The sequence below is a fragment of the Theropithecus gelada genome, chromosome 7a (assembly GCF_003255815.1).
Source record: "Theropithecus gelada isolate Dixy chromosome 7a, Tgel_1.0, whole genome shotgun sequence".
Taxonomy (NCBI): Eukaryota; Metazoa; Chordata; class Mammalia; order Primates; family Cercopithecidae; genus Theropithecus; species Theropithecus gelada.
In genome coordinates, this window is record NC_037674.1 from 41,859,321 (window position 1) to 41,882,031 (window position 22,711).

A 22,711-nucleotide genomic window follows, 5' to 3' on the forward strand; every position below is an offset into this window, starting at 1 on the left:
TTTTTTTGAGACGGAGTCTCGCTCTGTCGCCCAGGCTGGAGTGCAGTGGCCAGATCTCAGCTCACTGCAAGCTCCGCCTCCCGGGTTCCCGCCATTCTCCTGCCTCAGCCTCCCAAGTAGCTGGGACCACAGGCGCCGCCACCTCGCCCGGCTAATTTTTTTGTGTTTTTAGTAGAGACGGGGTTTCGCCGTGTTAGCCAGGATGGTCTCGATCTCCTGACCTTGTGATCCGCCCGTCTCGGCCTCCCAAAGTGCTGGGATTACAGGCTTGAGCCACCGCGCCCGGCCATCATGAATTATTTAAATCACATTCCTTCACATGTTTGGAAGTAGTTTATAAATAACTTTAGGGAATTCTACATGGAACCTGTATTTTCTTCCGCATCTGTTAAAAGTTAAAAAACAAAAACAAACATGTATGGAGCCATCGCACAGAAAATCTGATAACTATACAGACCCTGTCGGCAGGAACCATCTGTTTTAATGTGTGTGACTGTCTATGGTTGCATTGTACAACTAACAATGCAATCAATACCAGGAACAGTCACATAGGTCTCACTAAAGTCCTATATCCGAGAGCTGCACTCTAAGTGAAATGCAAACTTTCATCATCAAATCATTCTGCCTAATTTCCCAGTACCACTTTATCCAATGGTATCCAATGGTGCATGTGTATATGAACACTTTATCTTGATATATATTTTTATTAACAAGTGCTATATAGGATCAGTGGGTCACTAGAGTTCTCAAAAGTTCATATTCTACAACAAATTTGATATACAACATTCTAGATGTAGCAAGGCTTTTTTTTTTTTTTTTTTTTTTTTTTTTTTGAGTTAGAGCCTCACTCTATCACCCAGGCTGGATTGCAGCAGCGCAATCTCGGCTCACTGCAACCTCCACTTCCTGGATTCAAGTAATTCTCCTGCCTCAGCCTCCTGAGTAGCTGGGATTACAGGCATACGCCGCCCCACACAGTTAATTTTTGTATTCTCAGTACAGATGGGGTTTCCCCATATTGGTCAGGCTGGTCTCAAACTCCTGACCTCCGCTCACCTCAGCCTCCCTGAGAAGGCTGGGATCACAGGCATGAGCCACCACATCCAGCCCACTACCAAGGCATTTTAACATACCTATTTATCGTACTTTACCATACTTTAATTATATATTCAATATAGACTAAGGATCCAGTCCTATAATACTGCCTCCTCTAACTACTTCTATTCTTTTTTTTTTTTCTGACAAGGTCTCACCCTATTTATTGCCCAGGCTAGAGTACACTGGTGTGATCCTGGTTCACTGCAGCCTTGAATTCCTGGGTTCAAGTGATCCTCCTGCCTCAACCCCCATGAGTAGCTAGGACAACAGGCATGCACCACCACACCTGATTAACTTTTTAAAAATTTGTATAGATGGGGTCTCACTAGGTTGCCCAGACTGATCTCCAACTCCAGGATTCAAGTAATCCTCCCTCCATGGCCTCCCAAAGTACTGGGGTTGATCCAAAGGTAGTGATTTATCTCAATTCAGTCAGTTACAGATCAAACTCCTTGTTCTACTCTTTCCTCCCTTTTCACTACTGCACTTGACTAGTCTTTAAAAACAAATTAACAAGCCAGGCGCAGTAGCTCACACCTATAATCCCAGCACTTTGGGAGGCCAAGGTAGGTGGATCATGAAGTCAGGAGTTCAGAAACAGCCTGGCCAACATGGTGAAACCCCATCTCTACTTAAAAAAAACAAAAAAAAACTACAAAAATTAGCTGGGCATGATGGCATGCGCCTGTGATCCCAGCTACTCGGGAGGCTGAGGAAGGAGAATTGCTTGAACCAGGACCTGGGAGACGGAGGTTGCAGTGAGCCGAGATTGTAACACTGCACTCTAGCCTGGGCTACAAAGTGAGACTCTGTCTCACAAAAAAAAAAAAAAAAAAAGTTGGCCAGGCACAGTATGGCTTGAGGTCAGGAGTGTGAGACCAGCTAAGGCAACGCAGGGAGATCCCATCTTTACAAAAATTTAAAAATTAGCCAGGCGCAATGGCATGCACCTGTAGTCCCAGCTACTTGGGAGGCTGAGGCGGGAAGATCCCTTAAGCCCAGGAGCTGAAGGCTACAGTAAGCTATGATTGTGCTACTGCACTCCAAACTGGGTAACAGAGCAAGATTCTGTCCCTAAACATGAAACAAAAAAGCAAAGTGCTGGGATTACAGGCATGAGCCACCACACCCTGCCTAGATCTATTTCTAAAAGTAAAATTGTTATAAAGTAGATAAACCTATATTCTTACCATTATTGCTAACAAAATCTTCATGTAAAATAGGGAGATCAAGTCGAATTCGTTTCAAACAGGTCTGAAAATGAAAAGAGATATTTATTTTTACCTCTTTACCAATAATGTTGGGGGGGGACTAATTTGCTATTAGTTTTCCCTCTCTACCAAGAGATTCCAAAATGAACATTTTAAACAGTAATTTAGCCTCAACTAAATCTATCCTACCATTTAGCATTATGAATGATATTTATAACCATCTCAACACTTACCTGAACTTCCTTTTTACTTCCCAGGTATTCAACTCTGTCAATAAAATCCTCAAACTGCAGTTTAGGGAATAGCCTATGTGCCCAGTGCTCCATGTGTCTGATTAGCATCTTCAAGTCTTCAGCCTGGCACATAAAAATAAAAATGCTAAACAGGAGTCTCATTCTCACAGCTGACCCTGTCAGCAAGTTTCAGAACTGAAAAGCTATGCAAAAATCACTGGGGTCATTTTGTATTTATAAGGTCAAAAAACTTATAAAAGGAAGTTTATTAATAAGAAAAATATTGGCCAGACACAGTTGTTCACACCTGTAATCATAGCACTATGGGAGGCCTAGGGGGACAGATCACTTGAGCTAAGGGGTTTAAGGCCAGCCTGAGGCAACATGGTGAGACCCCGTATCTTCTAAAAATACAAAATATAGCCAGGCGTGGTGGTACACACCTGTGGACCCAGCTATTCAGGTGGCTGAAGTGAGAGGATTGCCTAAACCTAGGGGGCAGAGGTTGCAGTGAGCTAAGTTCACACCACCGCACTCCAGACTGGGTGACAGCGAGATCTTATATCAAAAAAAAAAAGAGAGAGAGAGAGAAAATTATTAAGAACTTAGAGGATTGCAGTCTAAAAGAGTACTGGATACAGGTTTTTGTTTTTTTGTTGTTTTTTTTTTCAGAGAGAGTCTCACTCTCTCACTCAGGCTGAAGTGCAAGGGCAAAGTCTCAGCTCTCTGCAACCTCTGCCTCCCGGGTTTAAGCAATTCTCATGCCTCAGACTCCCAAGTAGCTGGGATTAGAGGCGTGCATCACCATGCCCGGCCTAAATTTTGTATTTTTTAGTAGACAGTAGTTTCACCATGTTGGCCAGCCTGGTCTCAAACTCCTGGCCTCAAGTGATTCACCCACCCCGGCCTCCCAAAGTGCTGGGATTACAGCACAAGCCATGGCACCCCACCTGGATACAGATGCATAAAAATTAGATGAAAACAAATCCAAGTACAAAAACTTAATAAAGTTGGCCAAGCGCAGTGTCTCACGCCTGTAATCCCAGCACTTTGGGAGGCCGAGGAGGGTAGATGACCTGAGTCAGGAGTTCTAGATCAGCTTGGCCAACATGGTGAAACCCCATCTCTACTACAAATACAAAAATTAGTTGGGCGTGGCGGCAGGCACCTGTAATCCCAGCTACTTGGGAGGCTGCGGCAGTAGAATCGCTTGAACCCAAGAGGTGGAGGTTGCAGTGAGCCAAGATCGAGTCACTGCACTCCAGCTTGGGCGACAAGAGTGAAATTCCTTGTTTCACTCAAAAAAAAAAAAAAAACACTTAATAAAGTTAAAAGATAGTAGGCCGAGTGCAGTGGCTCATGCCTGTAATCTCAGCACTTTGGGAGGCCGAGGTGGGCACATCACCTGAGGTCAGGAGTTCGAGACCAGTCTGGCCAACATGGTGAAACCCCATCTATACTAAAAATACAAAAATTAGCCAGGTAGCTGGGCACAGTGGCTCACGCCTGTAATCCCAGCACTTTGGAAGGCCGAGACAGGCGGATCACGAGGTCAGGAGATTGAGACCATCCTGGCTAACACAGTGAAACCCCGTCTCTACTAAAAATACAAAAATTAGCCGGGCGTGGTGGTGGGCGCCTGTAGTCCCAGCTACTCAGGAGGCTGAGGTAGGAGAAAGGTGTGAACCCGGGAGGCGGAGCTTGCAGTGAGTGGAGATCGCGCCACTGTACTCCAGCCTGGGTGACAGAGCGAGACTCCGTCTCAAAAAAAAAAAAATCAGCCAGGTATAGTGGTAGGCACCTGTAATCTCAGCTACTTGGGAGGCTGAGGCAGGAGAATCACTTGAACCTGGGAGGCAGAGGTTGCAGTGAGCAAGATCATGCCACTGCACTCCGGCCTGGGCAACAGAGTGAGACTCTGTCTCAAAACAAAAAATAAATAAAACAATAATTTTTTTAAAAAAGTAATTAAAAAAAAAAACTCTACTTTAACCCTTCCCTCTCCCCACTGCACAGCAACACAGGAGCAACATCTACACCACAGGTTGAAAACTAAAGAATATATTAAGAGGCTGGGCACAGTGGCTCATGCCTGTAATCTCAGCACTTTGGGAGGCCACCAAGGCGGGCAGATCACGAGGTCAGGAGATCGAGACCATCCTGGTTAACACAGTGAAACCCCATCTCTACTAAAAATACCAAAAATTAACAGGGCATGGTGGTGGGCGCCTGTAGTCCCAGCTACTCGGGTGGCTGAGGCAGGAGAATGGCGTGAACCCGGGAGACGGTGCTTGCAGTGAGAGGAGATCGCGCCACTGCACTCCAGCCTGGGCGACAGACAAGCGAGACTCCGTCTCAAAAAATAAAAAATAAAATAAAAAATAAAATAATATATTAGAAACACTTGAAAAAGTACAAAACTCTCTAAAAATATACTATCATCTGCAAAAAATTATATCTACACTCCCACATAATTCAAAAATAGACTTCAAAATGTGCATATGTATAGTGACTGACAGTTACTAAATGTATTCATTTTTTTGTTTTTTCTTTTTTTTTTTTTTTTTGAGACGGAGTCTCGCGCTGTGTCACCCAGGCTGGAGTGCAGTGGTGCGATCTCGGCTCACTGCAAGCTCCGCCTCCCAGGTTCAGGCCATTCTCCTGCCTCAGCCTCCGAGTAGCTGGGACTACAGGCGCCCGCCACCACGCCCGGCTAGTTTTTTGTATTTTTAGTAGAGACGGGGTTTCACCATGTTAGCCAGGATGGTCTCGATCTCCTGACCTCGTGATCCGCCCGCCTCGGCCTCCCAAAGTGCTGGGATTACAGGCTTGAGCCACCGCGCCCGGCCTAATGTATTCATTTTTTAACCACACGTTACTGACATTTATTATGAACCAAGCACTGTGCCACATCTTGGGGACACATAAGTGATCGATACAGGCAGAGTCCTTGCCCTCATGAAATTTAAAATCTTTGAGGTAGACAAAGTAAATTTTATTCCTCTAAATTATAAAGTAAAAACTGAGACTTAAAGACACAGGTGTGATTTTCCTATAGACAAGGTTTATGTAGCAAAAAATGAGACAACACAAGACATGCTTTCTAATTCTTCAAACAGTTCCCTGTCTAGTACATCACAACTGTTTCTCAAGATCTCAAGAGATACGACAATTAAGGATAGCATCTTAAAGCATTCTGAGATTTCTAAGAACATAATGGGTCCACATTTTTATTGCTATTGTAAAAAACAAAGGTCTAACATAAAAATCAGAAAGTTCTTACCTCATGACCTTTACCTTTGAATTTTGCCTTATCAAATACATGCCTTAAGGCTGGAAGTCCTCTCTCTGAAATTAATCTGTGAATAAAAATATGTTTTTAATTTCAAGTTTCCTTTTCTTTTTTTTTTTTTTTTGAGAGGGAATCTTGCTGTGTCGCCCAGGCTGAAGCACAGCGGCATGATCTCAGGTCACTACAAGCTCGGCCTCCCCTGGGTTCACATCATTCTCCTGCCTCAGCCTCCCAAGTAGCTGGGACTACAGGCGCCCACCACGGCGCCCAGCTAATTTTTTTATTTTTAGTGGAGACAGGGTTTCACCATGTTAGCTAGGATGGTCTCGATCTCCTGACCTCGTGATCCGCCCGCCTCGGCCTCCCAAAGTGCTGGGATTACAGGCGTGAGCCACCACGCCCGGCCTAATTTCCAAGTTTTCTCGAGTTTGGTCCAAAGCAAGACCGTAAGAAAAAATGTTCTGCTGAACTAAAAAAACTTTTTTAGAAATATAAGAACTCGGCCGGGCGCGGTGGCTCAAGCCTGTAATCCCAGCACTTTGGGAGGCCGAGACGGGCGGATCACGAGTTCAGGAGATCGAGACCATCCTGGCTAACACGGTGAAACCCCGTCTCTACTAAAAAATACAAAAAACTAGCCGGGCGAGGTGGCGGGCGCCTGTGGTCCCAGCTACTCGGGAAGGCTGAGGCGGGAGAATGGCGTGAACCCGGGAGGCGGGGCTTGCAGTGAGCTGAGATCCGGCCACTGCCCTCCAGCCTGGGCGACAGAGCGAGACTCCGTCTCAAAAAAAAAAAAAAAAAAAAGAAATATAAGAACTCTACATCATACCAACCAAAAGTTTATAACATTAGAAGAAAAACAGTGGATGTTAAAAATAAAAAGTATAAATATATACAAATATAGTAAATGTACCTCTGAGCATCCAGCTTGGGTATATTTCTTTTAACTGTTCTCTTTGGAGGTACAGGAACAAGTGCTCCACTTCCTGACTCTGGTGAAACATACCAAGATTCAGTATTACTGTATTTAAATAATTTGTATTATTTATTTTGTATCATTTCCAAGCTGGTAAGATAACTAAATATAGGACATCTTGTTTTAAAACAGGGTCTCACTCTGTTGCCCACGCTGGAGTGCAGTGGTGAGATCTTGGCTCACTGCAGCCTCAAACTCCTGGGCTCAAGCAATTCTCCTGCCTTAGCATCCTGAGTATCTGAAACTACAGGCATGGCCTACCACACGCGGGTAATTTTCAAATCTTTAGTAGAGACGAGGTCTTGCTATGTTGCCCAGGCTGGTCTTGAAATCCTGGGCTCAAGCCATCCTCCTGCCTTGGCCTCCCAAAGTGCTGAGATTACAGGCAGGACCCAGTGTGCCCAGCCTTTTTTTTTTCTTTTTTCTCCTCAAATACCTTTTACCACAGCCTCCTTTTACCACAGCCACCACGCCCCAGCTAATTTTTGTATTTTTAGTAGAGATGGGGTTTCACCATGTTGGCCAGGCTGGTCTCAAATTCCTGACCTTTTGATCCACCCGCCTTGGCCTCCCAAAGTGCTGGAATTACAGGCATGAGCCACTGTGCCCGGCCTCACAGCCTCCTTTTTAAAACTCTCTATACGTACCTTCATCAGGCTCAATTCCTTCACCGTCTTGTCTCTCTGGAGAAGCTGGAGGTGGGAAAGGAGGAAAAGTTTCATCTTCTACATACTCATAATCTGGTAGGTCAATCATGCCATTCTCCTGTGGTTCTAGCATCTTTTCCTCTAAGGGAAAAAATGTAAAGTTATTTGTATTCATCCAAATAGTCTCCACTATATAGACAAGTTCTACCTGCAGCCATTTCATGTGTTTCAATCAGTTAGACCACATTTCAAACTTACACATCATGAAAAGTAGAGAAGATACTAATTATGAAAAAAAGGACTAGCCTAGAAATCAGAACTAAGTTCCAAGGTAGACCCTAACACTAAATATCTATATCATTTTGAACAAATCATTGTACCTCAACTATTGAGCTTCCCCTACCATAAAAAGATAAATTTTGGGCCAGGTGCGGTGGTTCATGCCTATAATCCCTTTGAGAGGCTGAGGCGGGCGGATTACCTGAGGTCGGGAGTTTGAGACCAGCCTGACCAACATGGAGAAACCCGTCTCTACTAAAAATACAAAATTAGCCGGGCATGGTGGCACATGCCTGTAATCCCAGCTACTTGGGAGGCTGAGGCAGGAGAATCGCTTGAATCTTGGGGGCAGAGGTTGCGGTGAGCCGAGATCGTGCCATTGCACTCCAGCCCGGGCAACAAGAGCGAAACTCCATCTCAGAAAAAAAGAAAAAAGATAAATTTGACTTTTCAGAGGGTTTCAAACTGTGATCCAATAGGGTATGAAATACGCAGGATATAGGTACTTCACCCCCACTTCAAGTAGAGCAGCTTAAAAAAAAAAAAAATCTGCCAGGCGCGATGGCTCACGCCTGTAATTCCAGCACTTTGGGAAGCTAAGGCAGGTGGATCACAAGGTCAGGGGATCAAGACCATCCTGTGAATGGTGAAATCCTGTTTCTACTAAAAATACAAAAAATTAGCTGGGCTTGGTGGCGGGCGCCTGTCGTCCCAGCTACTCAGGAGGCTGAGGCGGGAGAATGGCGTGAACCTGGGAGGCGGAGGTTGCAGTGAGCCAAGATGATGCCACTGCACTCCAGCCTGGGCCACAGAGCAAGACTCCATCTTAAAAAAATAAAATAAAATAAAAAATAAAAAAATCTATATATACCTACTATGTGCCCACAAAAATTAAAAGTAAAAAAAAAAATTTTTTAATGTGTTTACATATTGGTGTTCTAGGTAAGGCTTCCTTTAAAGAATAGGAAATTATCCTCGGGTTGATAACTCGAAAGAATGTTTTTCAGTACTGCCTTACTTAACTTCTCAGTAACAACTGACACTTTCGGTCAGTTTTTTCTGGGAAAAATGTTTACCTTAACTTTTAAGACACAGTATTCACCTGGCTTTCCTCCCTTTCTGGGAACTCCTCCTGGATTTTCCTTGCAGGTTTATCTTCTAACCTGGCCATTAAGTATCCAAGACTCAATCCTAGGGCTTCTTCATTCATTTATGCATAGTTTTAATAAGAACTTATTTATTGATGACTCCCTGATTTTCATCTTTACCCTAGGCCTTGACTCTCCGATCCAGATCACTATTTCCCATTTTACACCTCCTAAATGCCTGAAAGGCACCTGTAATTCAACATGTACAAAACCAAACTTCTAAATTTTCCTAATTCAGTGAATGACATCTATCCAGCTAAGCAATTCGGAAACCTACAAGTCATCTTTAGCAATTCCTTCCCTCTATCCCACAGATCCTGCCCATTTTATTTCCTAAATATCCCTTGAATCTATTTCTCCTTATCTCTATAACCACTTCCCAACATTTCTTGCTTGCATTACTCCACTACTCTCATCCATTCTTGCCTTCTTCAATTGTCCATATTACATCTAGACTGAATCTGAAAATGTAAAGCTGATCACCTCACTTGGCTTAAGTATTTCAATGGTTTCTGATTGCTCTTAAGATAAAGACAAAACTCCAAGGCCCTATGTGATCTGGCCTCTTACAACCTCACCAACCTCACTTCACACTACTCTATGCTTTTTCTTTCCCTGAAAGAGCTATATTCCTCAGGCCACTAGATCTTTACAAATACTATTTCCTGTCTTGAAAAAGCTACACCTTGACTCCTAATCTCTTTCAGATATCAACTATCACCTTTTCAAAAGTTTACCTCAATTTCTCTAAATCCTTCTTTAGTAAGCATTCATAGTGTCAAGTACAAATATCATGGTACTTATCCAGTTTCAATATCAGGTTTTATTTATACAGTTATTTATTGTTCGTCTCCCAAACTAGACTGTAGCTCAAAAAGGGCAACCAGGTAGGTCTCTCTGTGCTACACAGCTCGAACCCCAGTGCTGGTACACAGCAGGTGCAGGTGCTCAATATATATTTGATGAATGATGGAATGCAAAAAAATAATTCCAAAGTTTCCCCAAATTGGAGTTAGATGATCTTTAAAATCTCACTAATTCTAAATTTCGATTACCATAAATACAAAAGCAAAGCATCAGCTGGGCGCGGTGGCTCACGCCTGTAATCCCAGCACTATGGGAGGTCGAGGCGGATGGATCATGAGGTCAGCAGTTCAAGACCAGCCTGGCCAACACAGTGAAACCCCGTCTCTACTAAAAATACAAAAAAAAATTAGCCAAGTGTGGTGGCGGGCGCCTGTAGTCCCAGCTACTCCGGAGGCTGAGGAAGGAGAATCGTTTGAACCCAGGAGGCGGAGCTTGCAGTGAGCCAAGACCGCGCTATCGCACTTCAGCCTGGGCGACAGAGCCAGACTCCGTTTCAAAAAAAAAAAAAAAGCAAAGCATCAATTCCCGATCATGACCCACGGTAGCTTCAAGTAAGCTACAAGAATCTATACTAGGGTTCAGAACTTTGAGGCTGACAGCGAGCTTTGAGTTTGATGACAGTACCTAAAATATATTAAGTGCACTCAAGAACTGGCCAAGCACGGGGTGGGGATCGTCAGGAAACTGATATTTCTTCTATTTGTAGTGAACAAGACGCTCAATAGACGACTTTTACTCTGCGTCAGTGGTCGCATAACTGTCTCTTTTTAGACATTTATGAAATTGTGTGAACTTCCTCCTCTACTCCTCAAACTCCCAGAAGAGTTAAGGTAACAAATGTTATGTCCAAACCACGGTTTGTTCCCAGACCCTGGTTTCCAATGCCCACCTCTTTTCCAAGAAGTCCAAAGAGATGGCCCTCATCGCAAAGGAAGTGCTACCGTGCTGCCTCGATGTCCCCCTTGGGTGCCACCCCTGAAACATCGAACCTCCTATACCTCTTCTCCAGCCGCCCCCCTCATCCCCGATCCCCGCCTATCTTCTCTTTAACTTCATTCATTCATCCAACATTCGCTGGGCGCTTTCTACATTGACACGCCCCGGACAGAAGACTGGGGTAAAGATGATCAGGAACACATTCCCTCCCGCTAAGGGGCTTGGCAGAGTAAGAGGCAGCCCAAAACCTAAGCAACCGGGACACGCGCCCGCCTCCCCGCCTCTCCAGGCCAGGTCAGGTTGACTCCCCAAGCCTCCTGACCCGCTGCGACAATTAGGCTTTCCCGCTCGTCCGTCTGGCTCCCTGGCTCGTCCGTCTGGCTCCCTGGCTAGTCCCTCTGACTTCCCTCTCCCCGCAAGAACTTCACTGGCCCGCCAGTCAGTCCTCACCTCAAGCAGAAAACACCGACCACAGAGCTTACCTCGGCGTGCAGACTAAGCGCGCTTCTCGCGATACTCGGGAACTCCCGGGGCAAGAAAGGCCCGCAGCGTTTGGCGCCAAATCCGCGCGCGAGCTGGGCGGGGCCTGCAAGACCCGCCTCTCAGGTTCCGCCCACCACGCCGGTCCCGCCTCCGGTCCCACTGTTTCCGCCCTCTGAATTCTTCAGAGGGCCTCCTTATTTTCATAAAGCTAATACTAGTTATTCTGGGCTTTTTTTTTTTTTTTTTTTCTTGAGACTAAGTCTCGCTCTATCACTCAGGCTGGAAAGCAGTGACTCGATCTCGGTTGACTAGTCTCTAGCTCCCGGACTGAAACGATCCTCCCACCTCAGCCTCTCTTCCCCGACTACCACCACCACACCCAGCTAATTTTTGTTTTAATGGGTTTGTTTGTTTGTTTGTTTGTTTGTTTGTTTGTTTTGCAAAGACGGGGATTAGCTGCCCAGGCTGGTCTCGAACTCCTTGGCTCAAGCGAGCTTCCCGCCTCAGCTTCCCAAAGTGCTGGGATTACAGGCGTGAGCCACCGCGCCCGGCACTTTAAACCCTGGAAATAGGTCTCAGTTTTTGGAAAACTGAGTTGTGGAAGGAGGAAAAATGACAAAGGCAAGCAATAGTGAATGAGAAATTACCGCTTCTTCAGAGTTCATAGCAGAATGCCTTGAACTCAGAGTTTTATGAATTGTTTATTGAATAATAAACTGAGAAAAGAGGTGGTAAAGAGAGGAAAAATAGGGTTGAGTGTAGACACTGGCCGGGTGCGGTGTGGCTCACGCCTGTAATCCCAGCACTTTGGGAGGCCCAGGCGGGCGAATCGCTTGAGCCCAGAAGTTCAAGGCTTGCAGTGACTAGGATCGCACTGCTGGCGATCCAGCTGGAGATCCAGCCTGAGTGACACAGTAAGACCCTGTTGCCAAAAAAAAAAAAAAAAAAGAGAGAGTGTGAATGTAAACAAAAAGAAAAATGTCAAAAATATGTTACTTGGGACCGGGTACAGTGGCTCACGCCTATAATCCCAGCACTTTGGGAGGCCAAGGCGGGCAGATCACGAGGTCAGGAGTTCGAGACCAGCCTGACCAACATGGTGAAACCCCATCTCTACTAAAAATACAAAAATTAGCCCAGCATGGTGGCGTGCGCCTGTAATTCCAGCTACTCAGGAGGCTGAGGCAGGAGTATCGCTTGAACCTGGGAGGTAGAGGTTGCAGTGAGCCGAGATCATGCCACTGCACTCCAGCCCTGGCGACAGAGCAAGACTCTGTCTTAAAAAAAAAGTTATTTGGCTGGGCACAGTGGCTCAAGCCTGTAATCCCAGCACTTTGGGAGGCCGAGACGGGCGGATCACGAGGTCAGGAGATCGAGACCATCCTAGCTAACACGGTGAAACCCCGTCTCTACTAAAAAATAACAAAAAACTAGCCGGGCGAGGTGGCGGGCGCCTGTAGTCCCAGCTACTCAGGAGGCTGAGGCAGGAGAATGGCGTGAACCCGGGAGGCGGAGCTTGCAGTGAGCTGAGATCCGGCCACTGCACTCCAGCCTGGGCGGCAGAGTGAGACTCCGTCTCAAAAAAAAAAAAAAGAAAAAGTTATTTGGTCAGACTTGGTGGCTCATGCCTGTAATCGCAGCACTTTGAGAGGCTGAGGCAGGAGAATTGGTTGAGCCCAGGAGTTCAAAACCAGCCTGGGCAACATACTGAGACCCTGTCTCTATTAAATAAAGAGAAAATATTTTTTTAAAAGTTAACTTTTCCATTTTAAAATAGTGAGTCCAAATGTGTTTGTATTTGTTTGTATACACACAAACATACACACACAATCTCAGAAAAATATATAACTAGAACCTATGCAATGAAAGTGGCATATGGGATAGAGTGGGATGGGAACTTAACTATAATTTTTTTTGAACATACAAATGTATTAACTATTCAAAAAGCTAAATTTAAAAATGTTATCTGAAGCAAATATAGCATCATTAAGATTTGCCAAACCTAGAAGATAATTAGGGAATACTGGCAGCATTATTCTCTCCACTTTTCTTTCTCTCTTTTTTTTTTTCTTCTTCTTCTTTAAGACGGTCTCACTTTGTTGCTGAGGCTGGAATGCAGTGGTGCAATCACAGCTAGAATCAGGTGATCCTCTCTTCCCAGCCTCCCAGGTAACTGGCACTACAGGTTCACACCACCGCACCCAGCTAATTTTTTTTTATTTTTTATTTTTTGAGACGGAGTCTTGCTCTGTCGCCCAGGCTGGAGTGCAGTGGCGAGATCGCGGCTCACTGCAAGCTCCGCCTCCTGGGCCCACGCCATTCTCCTGCCTCAGCCTCCCGAGTAGCTGGGACCACAGGCGCCCGCCACCGCACCCGGCTAATTTTTTGTATTTTTGGTAGAGATGGGGTTTCACCGTGTTAGCCAGGATGGTCTCGATCTTCTGACCTTGTGATCCGCCTGCCTCAGCCTCCCAAAGTGCTGGGATTACAGGCGTGAGCCACCGCGCCCGGCCCCAGCTAATTTTTAAAATTTTTTGTAGAGACAGGAATTTCGCCACGTTGCCCAGACTGGTCTCCAACGCCTGGGCTCCAGCTACTTTTCTGTAGCATGATGAAACATTTTATTAAAAATTTAAAAAGCGAGGCTGGGTGTGGTGGCTCATACCTGTAATCCCAGCACTTTGGGAGGCCAAGGGGGGTGGATCACCTGAGTTCGAGACCAGCCTGGCCAACATGGTGAAACCCCACCTCTACTAAAAATACAATAATTACCCAAGTGTGGTGGGTGCCTTCCTGTAATCCTAGCTACTCCAGAGGCTGAGGCGGGAGAATCGCTTGAACCCGGGAGGGGGAGATTGCAGTGAGCCAAGATTGCACCACTGCACTCCAGCCTGAGCGATACAACTAGACTCTGCCTCAAAAAAAAAAAAAAGTTTAAAAAGCACTGACTCCCGGATGTCGAGGCTGCAGTGAGCCGTGATCACGCCACTGCACTCCAGCCTGGGTAACAGAGTGAGACCCTGTTTCAGAACACACACACACACAAACACACACAAAGATAGAAAGTAAATTACCAATTTGTCTAAAATTATGTATGCACGTGTATCTATGTGTCACATTTCCTTTATTTTATGGTTTTATTTCTATACTTGTGAGATAACATATATCAATATTCAACAATTAATAAAATTAACATAAATTTAGTTTTTTTTTGTTCTTGAGACAGAGTCTTGTTCTGTCGCCCAGGATGGAATGCAGTGGTGCAATCTTGGCTCACTGCAGCCTCGATCTCCTGGGTTCAAGAGATTCTCTGCCTCAGCCACTCGAATAGCTGGGATTACAGGCATGCACCACTATGTCCAGCTAATTTCGTATTTTTTTTTGTATTTAGTAGAGATGGGGTTTCACCATGTTGGTCAGGCTGGTCTCAAACTGACCTCAATTGATCCGTCTGCCTCAGCCTACCAAAGTGCTGGGTTACAGGCGTGAGTCACCGCACCAGGCCTAAAAGTAATGTGAATTTGAATGAGAAATGTCTGTTTCAGTAGTCTGAATTATTGAGACAAGAGGCATTCTTTTAATTATCCAGGTAAGTTTATATACTATACTTTTTGACTAATAAAGTAAATGTAAAAGCACTCTGAGAAGTTAAAAAAAGTTATACACCTTCCCCACATTGCCCCCAGCCTGCCAAAAACGAACAGAGCAGATACTCTTGAAGGTTTAAATCTCAGTTCCATCATTTACTGGTTGGTGACTTTTAACTCTGATTCAGTTTCCTTTTTTTTTTTTTTTTTTTTGATCACCTGAGTTGGAGTGCAGTGACACTGTAACCATGAACTCCTGATCTCAGGTGATCTTCCTAACTAGGCCTCCCAAAGTCCTGGGATTATAGACATGAGTCACCCCACCTAACGCAGTTTCCTCATAGAGTTGTAAGGAGGAGTAAAAAACAATATTTAATGGCATGTTACTGTAGTATCGCAGCTACTTCAGTCTGAGGCAGGAGGATTACTTGAGCCCAGGAGGTCAAGGCCAGCCTGAGCAACAGGGACATCCTATTCCTAAAAAATAAAAATAAATGTAAAAGACATTAATATGTTTTCTATAATTATCCATATGATTTTTAGAATGTTTCACCCTTTTAGAAAATGTAAAGATTTCGGCCGGGCATACTGGCTCACACCTGTAATCCCACCACTTTGGGAGGCTGAAACAGTGGGATTGATAAAGCCTAGGAGTTCCAGACCAGCCTGGGCAACATGGTGAATGAAACCCCATCGCTACAAAAAAGTAAGAAAAGAAAATGTTAAGATTTTGTTAAGTAATTGTTTATTGTTTTATCTGAGTTACAACGACAGTTGTAAGTCATTAATATTGTCAATAACTAATTCTTCACTGGATGCAGTGGCTCTTGCCTGTAATCTCAGCACTTTGGGAGACCAAGGCAGGTGGATCACTTGAGGCCAGGAGTTCAAGACCAGCCTGGCCAAAATAGTGAAATACCGTCTCTACTGAAAAAACAAAAATTAGGCCTGATGCAGGTGGCTCAGTCCTGTAATCCCAGCACTTTGGGAGGCCAAGGTGGGCAGATCAGCTGAGATCAGGAGTTCAAGACCAGCCTGGCCAACATGGTGAAACCTTGTTTCTACTAAAAATACAAAATTAGCCCGTTGTGGTGGTGGGTGCCTGTAATCCCAGCTACTGGGGAGGCTGAGGCAGGAGAATCGCTTGAACCCAGGAGGCGGAGGTTGCAGTAAGCCGAAATTGCACCACTGTACTCCAGCCTGGGCTACGGAAGGAGACTCCATCTCAAATCAGTAAATAAGAATTAGCTGGGCATAGTGGCACACACCTGTAATCCCAGCTACGTGGAAGGCTGACGAATGAGGATCACTTGAATCTGGAAGGCGGAGGCTGCAGTGAGCAGAGATCATGCCACTGCATTTCAGCCTGGGCAACAGAGTGAGACTCTGTCTCAAAAAAAAAAGGTTAAACTGAACATTTTAGTACCTTGTTCAGATGTATCCAAAACCTAGAAGTTTAGGATCATTACTAAGTATTCCTTATTCTCTTTTCATTTTTCATAACCTTTCTATTGTAATTTTTTTTTTTTTTTTTGGAGATGGAGTCTCACTCTGTTGCCCAGGCTGGAGTGCAATGGCCCCATCTCCACTCACTGCAACTTCCGCCTCCCAGGTTCAAGAGATTCTCCTGCTCAGCCTCCCAAGTAGCTGGGATTACAGGCATGTGCCACCACGTCCAGCTAATTTTGTGTTTTTAGTAGACACGGGGTTTCTCCATGTTGGTCAGGCTGGTCTTGAACTCCCAACCTCAGGTGATCCACCTGCCTCAGCCTCCCAAAGTGCTGGGATTACAGGCGTGTGGGAGGCCAAGGCGGGTAGGTCACTAGAGCTCAGGAGTTTCAGATCAGCCTGGGCAATACACTGAAACTCCATCTCGTGCCTGGCCTATTTAATTATTTATTTATTTATTTATTGCAATGGAGTCTCACTCTGTTGCCCAGGCTGGAGTGAAGTGGCTCAATCTCGGCTCACTGTAACCTCCGCCTCCCAAGTTCAAACAATTCTCCTACCTCAGCTTCCTGAGTAGCTAAGATTACAGGTGCCCGCCTCCATGCCCAGCTAATTTTTGTATCTTTAGTGGAGATGGGGTTTCACCATGTTGGGCAGGCTGGTCTCGAACTCCTGACCTCAGGCAATCCACCCGGCTTGACCTCCCAAAGTGCTGGGATTGCAGGCATGAGCCACCACGCCTGGCTTATAAATAGTTTTTTGTTGTTGTTGTTTTCTTTTTTTTTTGAGACGGAGTCTCGCTCTGTCGCCCAGGCTGGAGTGCAGTGGCTGGATCTCCCCTCACTGCAAGCTCCGCCTCCCGGGTTCACGCCATTCTCCTGCCTCAGCCTCCCAAGTAGCTGGGACTATAGGCACCCGCCACCTCGCCCGGCTAGTTTTTTGTATTTTTTAGTAGAGACGGGGTTTCACCGTGTTAGCCAGGATGGTCTCGATCTCCTGACCTTGTGATCCGCCCGTCTCGGCCTCCCAAAGTGCTGGGATTACAGGCTTGAGCCACTGCGCCCGACCTGTAAACAGTTTTATACTGTTAAACAAAATAGTGAGAGGACATTGCTATGGACTAACCTCCCACACTAGGCCTGAACAGGCCAGACCAAATCAAAATGGAGTCACTCTGAGCCAGTTCTGGTTCTGAGGGCTGCCCAATTCACAATTGTTCTTTGTTCTTTCCTCAGTTCAACTGTGCTAAATATCATCTGCTTCAAGTTTCTATTTTATTTATTTATATTTTGAGACACAGTCTCACTCTGTTGCCCAGGCTGGAGTGCAGTGGCATAATCATGGTTCACTGAAGCCTTGACCTTTTTGGGCACAGGTGATCCTCCCACCTCAGCCTCCCGAGTAGCCGGGACCACAGGCATGCACCACAGCACCCAGCTAATATAGAGATAGAGTTTCAATGTATTGCCCAGGCTGGTTTGAAACTCCTGAGCTCTAGTGATCCACCCACCTTGGCCTCCCAAAGTGTTGGGATTATAGGCATGAGTCACTGCGCCTGGACTGTGTTTTTTTTGAGACGGAGTCACACTCCATCGCTCAGGCTGAAATGCATTGGCGCAATCTCAGCTCACTGCAACCTCTACCTCCTGTGTCCAAGCAATTCTCCCACCTCAGCCTTTTGAGTATCTGGAATTACAGGCACGTGCCACCAAAAGAAAGAAATTCTTGAGAATAGGTAATTTATAAAGAAAGCAGACTTTTTTTTTTTTTTTTTTTTTTGAGATGGATTCTCACTCTGTCACCCAGGCTGGAGTGCAGTGGCATGATCTTGGCTCACCACAACCTCTGCCTCCTGGGTTCAAGCTGTTCTCCTGCCTCAGCCTCCCAAGTAGCTGGGATTACAGGCATGCACCACAACGCCCAGCTAATTTTTTTTTTTTTTTTTGTATTTTTAGTAGTGATGGGGTTTCACCATGTTGCCTAGGATGGTCTCCAACTCCTGACCTCAAGTGATCCACCTGTCTCGGCCTCCCAAAGTGCTGGGATTACAGGCGTGAGCCACCACGGCTGGCTAAGAAAGCAGGTTTAATTGGCTCATGGTTCTGCATACTTCTGGCACCAGCTCCTGGGCAGGCATCAGGAAGCTTACAATAATGGCAGAAGGAGAAGAGAGAACAGGTATGTCATATGGTGAAAGCAGGAGCAAGTGTGAGAGAGTGAGTGGGGAGGTGCCACATGCTTTTAAATGACCAGATCTCTTGAGAACTCACTATCTTGAAAACAGCACCACCGGGTGCGGTGGCTCACGCCTGTAATCCCAGCACTTTGGGAGGCCGAGGCAGGTGGATCACGAGGTCAGGAGATCAAGACCATCCTGGCTAACACGGTGAAACCACATCTGTACTAAAAATACAAAAAATTATCCGGGCGTGGTGGTAGGTGCCTGTAGTCTCAGCTACTAGGGAGGCTGAGGCAGGAGAATGGTGTGAACCCGGGAGGTGGAACTTGCAGTGAGCTGAGATTGCGCCACTGCACTCCAGCCTAGGCAACAGAGTGAAACTCTGTCTCAAAAAAAAAAAAAAAGAAAAAGAAAAAGAGCACCAAGCCATGAGGGATCCACCCCCATGGCCAAAACACTTCCCACCAGGACCCCCTCCAGCACTGGGGATTACAATTCAACATGAGATTTGGGCAGGGACAAATATCCAAACCATATCAACATGCTACAGAGAAATCTTTCTTTTATTTTTTTTGAGACAGAGTCTTGCTCTTGTTGCCCAGGCTGTATGTAGTTCAGTGATGCGATCTCAGCTCACTGCAGCCTCCGCCTCCCGGGTCCAAGCAATTCTCCTGTCTCAGCCTCCTGAGGAGCTGGGATTACAGACGCGTACCACCACGCCCAGTTAATTTTTGTATTTTTAGTAGAGACGGGGTTTCGCCATGTTGGCCAGGCTGGTCTTGAACTCCCGACCTCATGATCTGCCCACCTTGGCTTCCCAATGTGCTGGGATTACAGGCGTGAGCCATCATGCCCGACCAAGAAATCTTTCATGAAGGAAAGAGTAAAGACAAGCAACCAAAAAGGACAAGGACCCTCTAAAGTTCCACTGAAAAATCAACTTGCAAAAGGCAGATTAATACGAGAAAAGGAATACAAATGTATTTAACATGTATACACTGGGGCATTCCGAATGAAGACCCAAAGATACAGGGTAAAATATTTTTATGCTTGGGGTCAACAAAGTATGGAGAGGCATGTAGAAATATAATAGGAGGCTCACACTTGTAATCCCAGCACTTTGGGAGGCCGAGGCAGGCAGATCACTTGAGGTCAGGAGTTTGAGACCAGCCTGACTAACATGGTGAAACCCCGTCTCTACTAAAATACAAAAATTAGCTGGGTGCGGTGGCAGGTGGCTGTAATTCCAGCTACTCAGGAGGCCGAGGCAGGAGAATCACTTGAACCCGAGAGGCAGAAGTTGCAGTGAGCTGAGATCACATCACTGCATTCCAGTCTGGGTGACAAGAGTGAAACTCCATCGCAAAAAGAAAGAAAGAAAGAAAGAAAGAAATATAATTGGAGAAAAAGGCATTCAAACCGGAGCAACTGTGTCTTGAATAAGGGCTGAAGTAAAATGAAGATGAGACCCGTTGGGCTGCATTCCTAGTAGGTTAGGCATTCTTGTCTCAAAATGAGATAAGAGGTCAACAGGACTGGTATTGCAAGAGACAGGTCATACCTGCTGTTTACCTGCTGGTAAAACAGGATATTGTAACAAAAGCCGGCTAAAATCCACCAAAATCAAGATGGTGGCGAAAGTGACCTCTGGTTGTCCTCACTGCTCATAATACACTTACTCTAATACATTAGCATGCTAAAAGATACTCCCACTAGTGCCAGGACAGTTCACAAATGCCATAAAAATGTCTGGAAGTTACCCTATATAGTCTAAAAAGGGGAGGAACCCTCCATTCTGGGAATTGCCTGCCCCTTTCCCAGGAACCTCATGTTTAATCCACCCGTTTAGTATATGATCAATAAATAACCATAAATATACTCAGTCAAGCAGCCCAAGCTGCTGCTCTACATATTCTTTTTTTTTTTTTTTGAGATGGAGTCTTGCTCTGTCGCCCAGGCTGGAGTGCAGTGGCAAGATCTCGGCTCACTGCAACCTCTGCCTCCTGGGTTCAAGCAATTCTCTTGCCTCAGCCTCCTGAGTAACTGGGATTACAGGCGAGTGGCACCATGCCTGGCTAATTTTTGTATTTTTAGTAAAGACGGGGTTTCACCATGTTGGTCAGGCTGGTCTCGAACTCCTGACCTCGTGATCTGCCCGCCTCGGCCTCCCAAAGTGCTGGGATTACAGGCATAAGCTACCGTACCCAGCCTGCTCTGCATATTATTTTAGTTTTTTAACTTTCTTAATAATCTTGCTTTCACTTTATGGACTTGCCCCAAATTCCTTCTTGCACAAGATCCAAAAACTCTCTCTTGGGGTCTAAATTAAGATTACGTTCCAGTAATATCTCCCCGGTGAACACAAAGGGACAATGTTAGAGAATCCCCCTACTCAAAAGAAATAGACTGCAGCATGAATTGGCCGCCTCTGGGTAAGTGGTGGAGTACATTTTATCCCAGGTAAAAGGCAGAATTGAGTTAGAGGCCCAATTTAGGAGAGGTGGAGTCCCTCCTAAAAAAAAAAAAACACGGGGTTGGCCAGGCGTAGTGGCTCACACCTGTAATCCTAGCACTTTGGGAGGCCGAGGCAGGCAGATCATGAGGTCAAGAGTTTGCAACCAGCCTGGCCAACATGGTAAAACCCTGTCTCTACCGAAAATACAAAAATTAGCCGGGCATGGTGGTGGGCACCTGTAGTCCCAGCTACTCAGGAAGCTGAGACAAGAGGATCGCTTGAACCTGGGAGGCAGAGGTTGCAGTGAGCCGAGATGGTGCCACTGTACTCTAGCCTGGGCAAAAGAGTGAAATTCTGTCTCAAAAAATAAAGCACATTAGGCTGGATGTGGTGGCTCACGCCTGTAATTCCAACACTTTGGGAGGCCGAGCCAGGAGGATCACGAGGTCAGGAGATTGAGATTATCCTGGCTAACATGGTGGAACCTCGTCTCTACTAAATATACAAAAAAAAAAAAAAAAAATTAGCCGGGTGTGGTGGCTTGCACCTGTAGTCCCAGCTCCTTGGGAGCCTGGGGCAGGAGAATTGCTTGAACACAGGAGGCAGAGGTTGCAGTGAGCCGAGATTGCACCATTGCACTCTAGCCTGGGCAACAGAGTGAGACTCTGTCTCAAAAAAAAAAAAAAAAAGAAAAAAAGAAAAAGAATAGAAATTCCAAGGAAGCGGTTGACTATGTGTGTCCAAAATGCAGGGAGAGAAGTCCAGGGCGGCAGTAATAAAATTGGAGGCCCATTGGCTGGGCATGGTGGGTCACACCTGTAATCCCAGCACTTTGGGAGGCCAAGACAGGTGATCACCTGAGGTCAGGGGTTTAAGACCAGCCTAGCCAATATGATGAAACACCATCTCTACTAAAAATACAAAATTAGAAATACGTGCTGGTGGGCACCTGTAATTCCAGCTACTTAGGAGGCTGAGGCAGGAGAATCACTCAAAATGGGGATGCAGAGATTGCAATGAACCAAGATCATGCCACTGCACTCCAGCCTGGGCAACACAGCAAGACTCTGCCTCAAAAAAAAATATATATATATATATTTATGTATATATTTATATATATAATATATATATCTGTATAAATTAGTATATCTATATGGACAGAAAAAATCAAACGATACAAACAACAGACACACAAAAGCAAAATGAAAGATTTTCTTCCCATTTAGCAAGTCTGTCTTTCTTTTTTTCTTTTCTTTCTTTCTTTATTTTTTTTAAGATGGAATCTCGCTGTGCCACCCAGGCTGGAGTGCAGTGGCATGATCTCAGCTCACTGCAACCTTCAACTCCCGAGTTCAAGGCATTTCTCCTGCCTCAGCCTCCAAAGTAGCTGGAACTACAGGCACCCACCACCACATTTGGCTAACTTTTGTATTTTTAGTAGAGATGGGGTTTCACTATGTTGTCCAGGCTTATCTTGAAATCTTGACCTCGTGATCTGCCTGCCTCGGCCTCCCAAAGTGCTGGGATTACAGACATGAGCCACCACACTTGGCCAGTAAGTCTTTCTAAATATAATCACTGTAAACAATTTTTTATGTTTTTTTCCAAGAATAAAAAGCACATTACTTTGTGTTTCTATTTGGTTATTATGAGTAATGCTGAACCAAATGTCCCTGTTATACATAAATCTTTGTACTTTTTTTTTTTTTTTTGACTCAGAGTCTCGCTCTGCTGCCTAGGCTGGAGTGCAGTGGCGTGATCTCGCCACAACATCTGTCTCCCAGGTTCAAGCAATTTTCCTGCCTCAGCCTCCCGAGTAGCTGGGACTATAGGTGTGCGCCACCATACCTGGCTAATTTTTGTTGTTTTTT

The 22,711-nt window shown here is 45.5% G+C and overlaps 1 protein-coding gene and 1 non-coding gene across 4 annotated transcripts in view; both read right to left on the reverse strand.

The window, feature by feature from the left end:
* The window catches only part of TIPIN (TIMELESS interacting protein), a 52,715-nt gene that overhangs the window by 12,153 nt on the left and 17,851 nt on the right, over positions 1-22,711 (reverse strand). Inside the window, exons 1-6 of one of the 3 annotated variants that reach the window (XM_025390650.1) lie at positions 11,138-11,216; positions 7,458-7,598; positions 6,748-6,826; positions 5,826-5,901; positions 2,543-2,665; positions 2,289-2,352 (exon numbers count right to left, since the gene is read on the reverse strand). In XM_025390650.1, coding sequence (XP_025246435.1) covers positions 2,289-2,352; positions 2,543-2,665; positions 5,826-5,901; positions 6,748-6,826; positions 7,458-7,590 — 475 coding nt within the window. In that variant the 5' untranslated portion in view covers positions 7,591-7,598; positions 11,138-11,216. Of the gene's footprint in view, positions 1-2,288; positions 2,353-2,542; positions 2,666-5,825; positions 5,902-6,747; positions 6,827-7,457; positions 7,599-11,137; positions 11,217-22,711 lie in introns of those variants that run through there. The other 2 variants (XM_025390652.1, XM_025390649.1) reach the window with 2 other exon arrangements.
* LOC112628180 lies at positions 414-548 on the reverse strand. Its single transcript, XR_003120352.1, has one exon.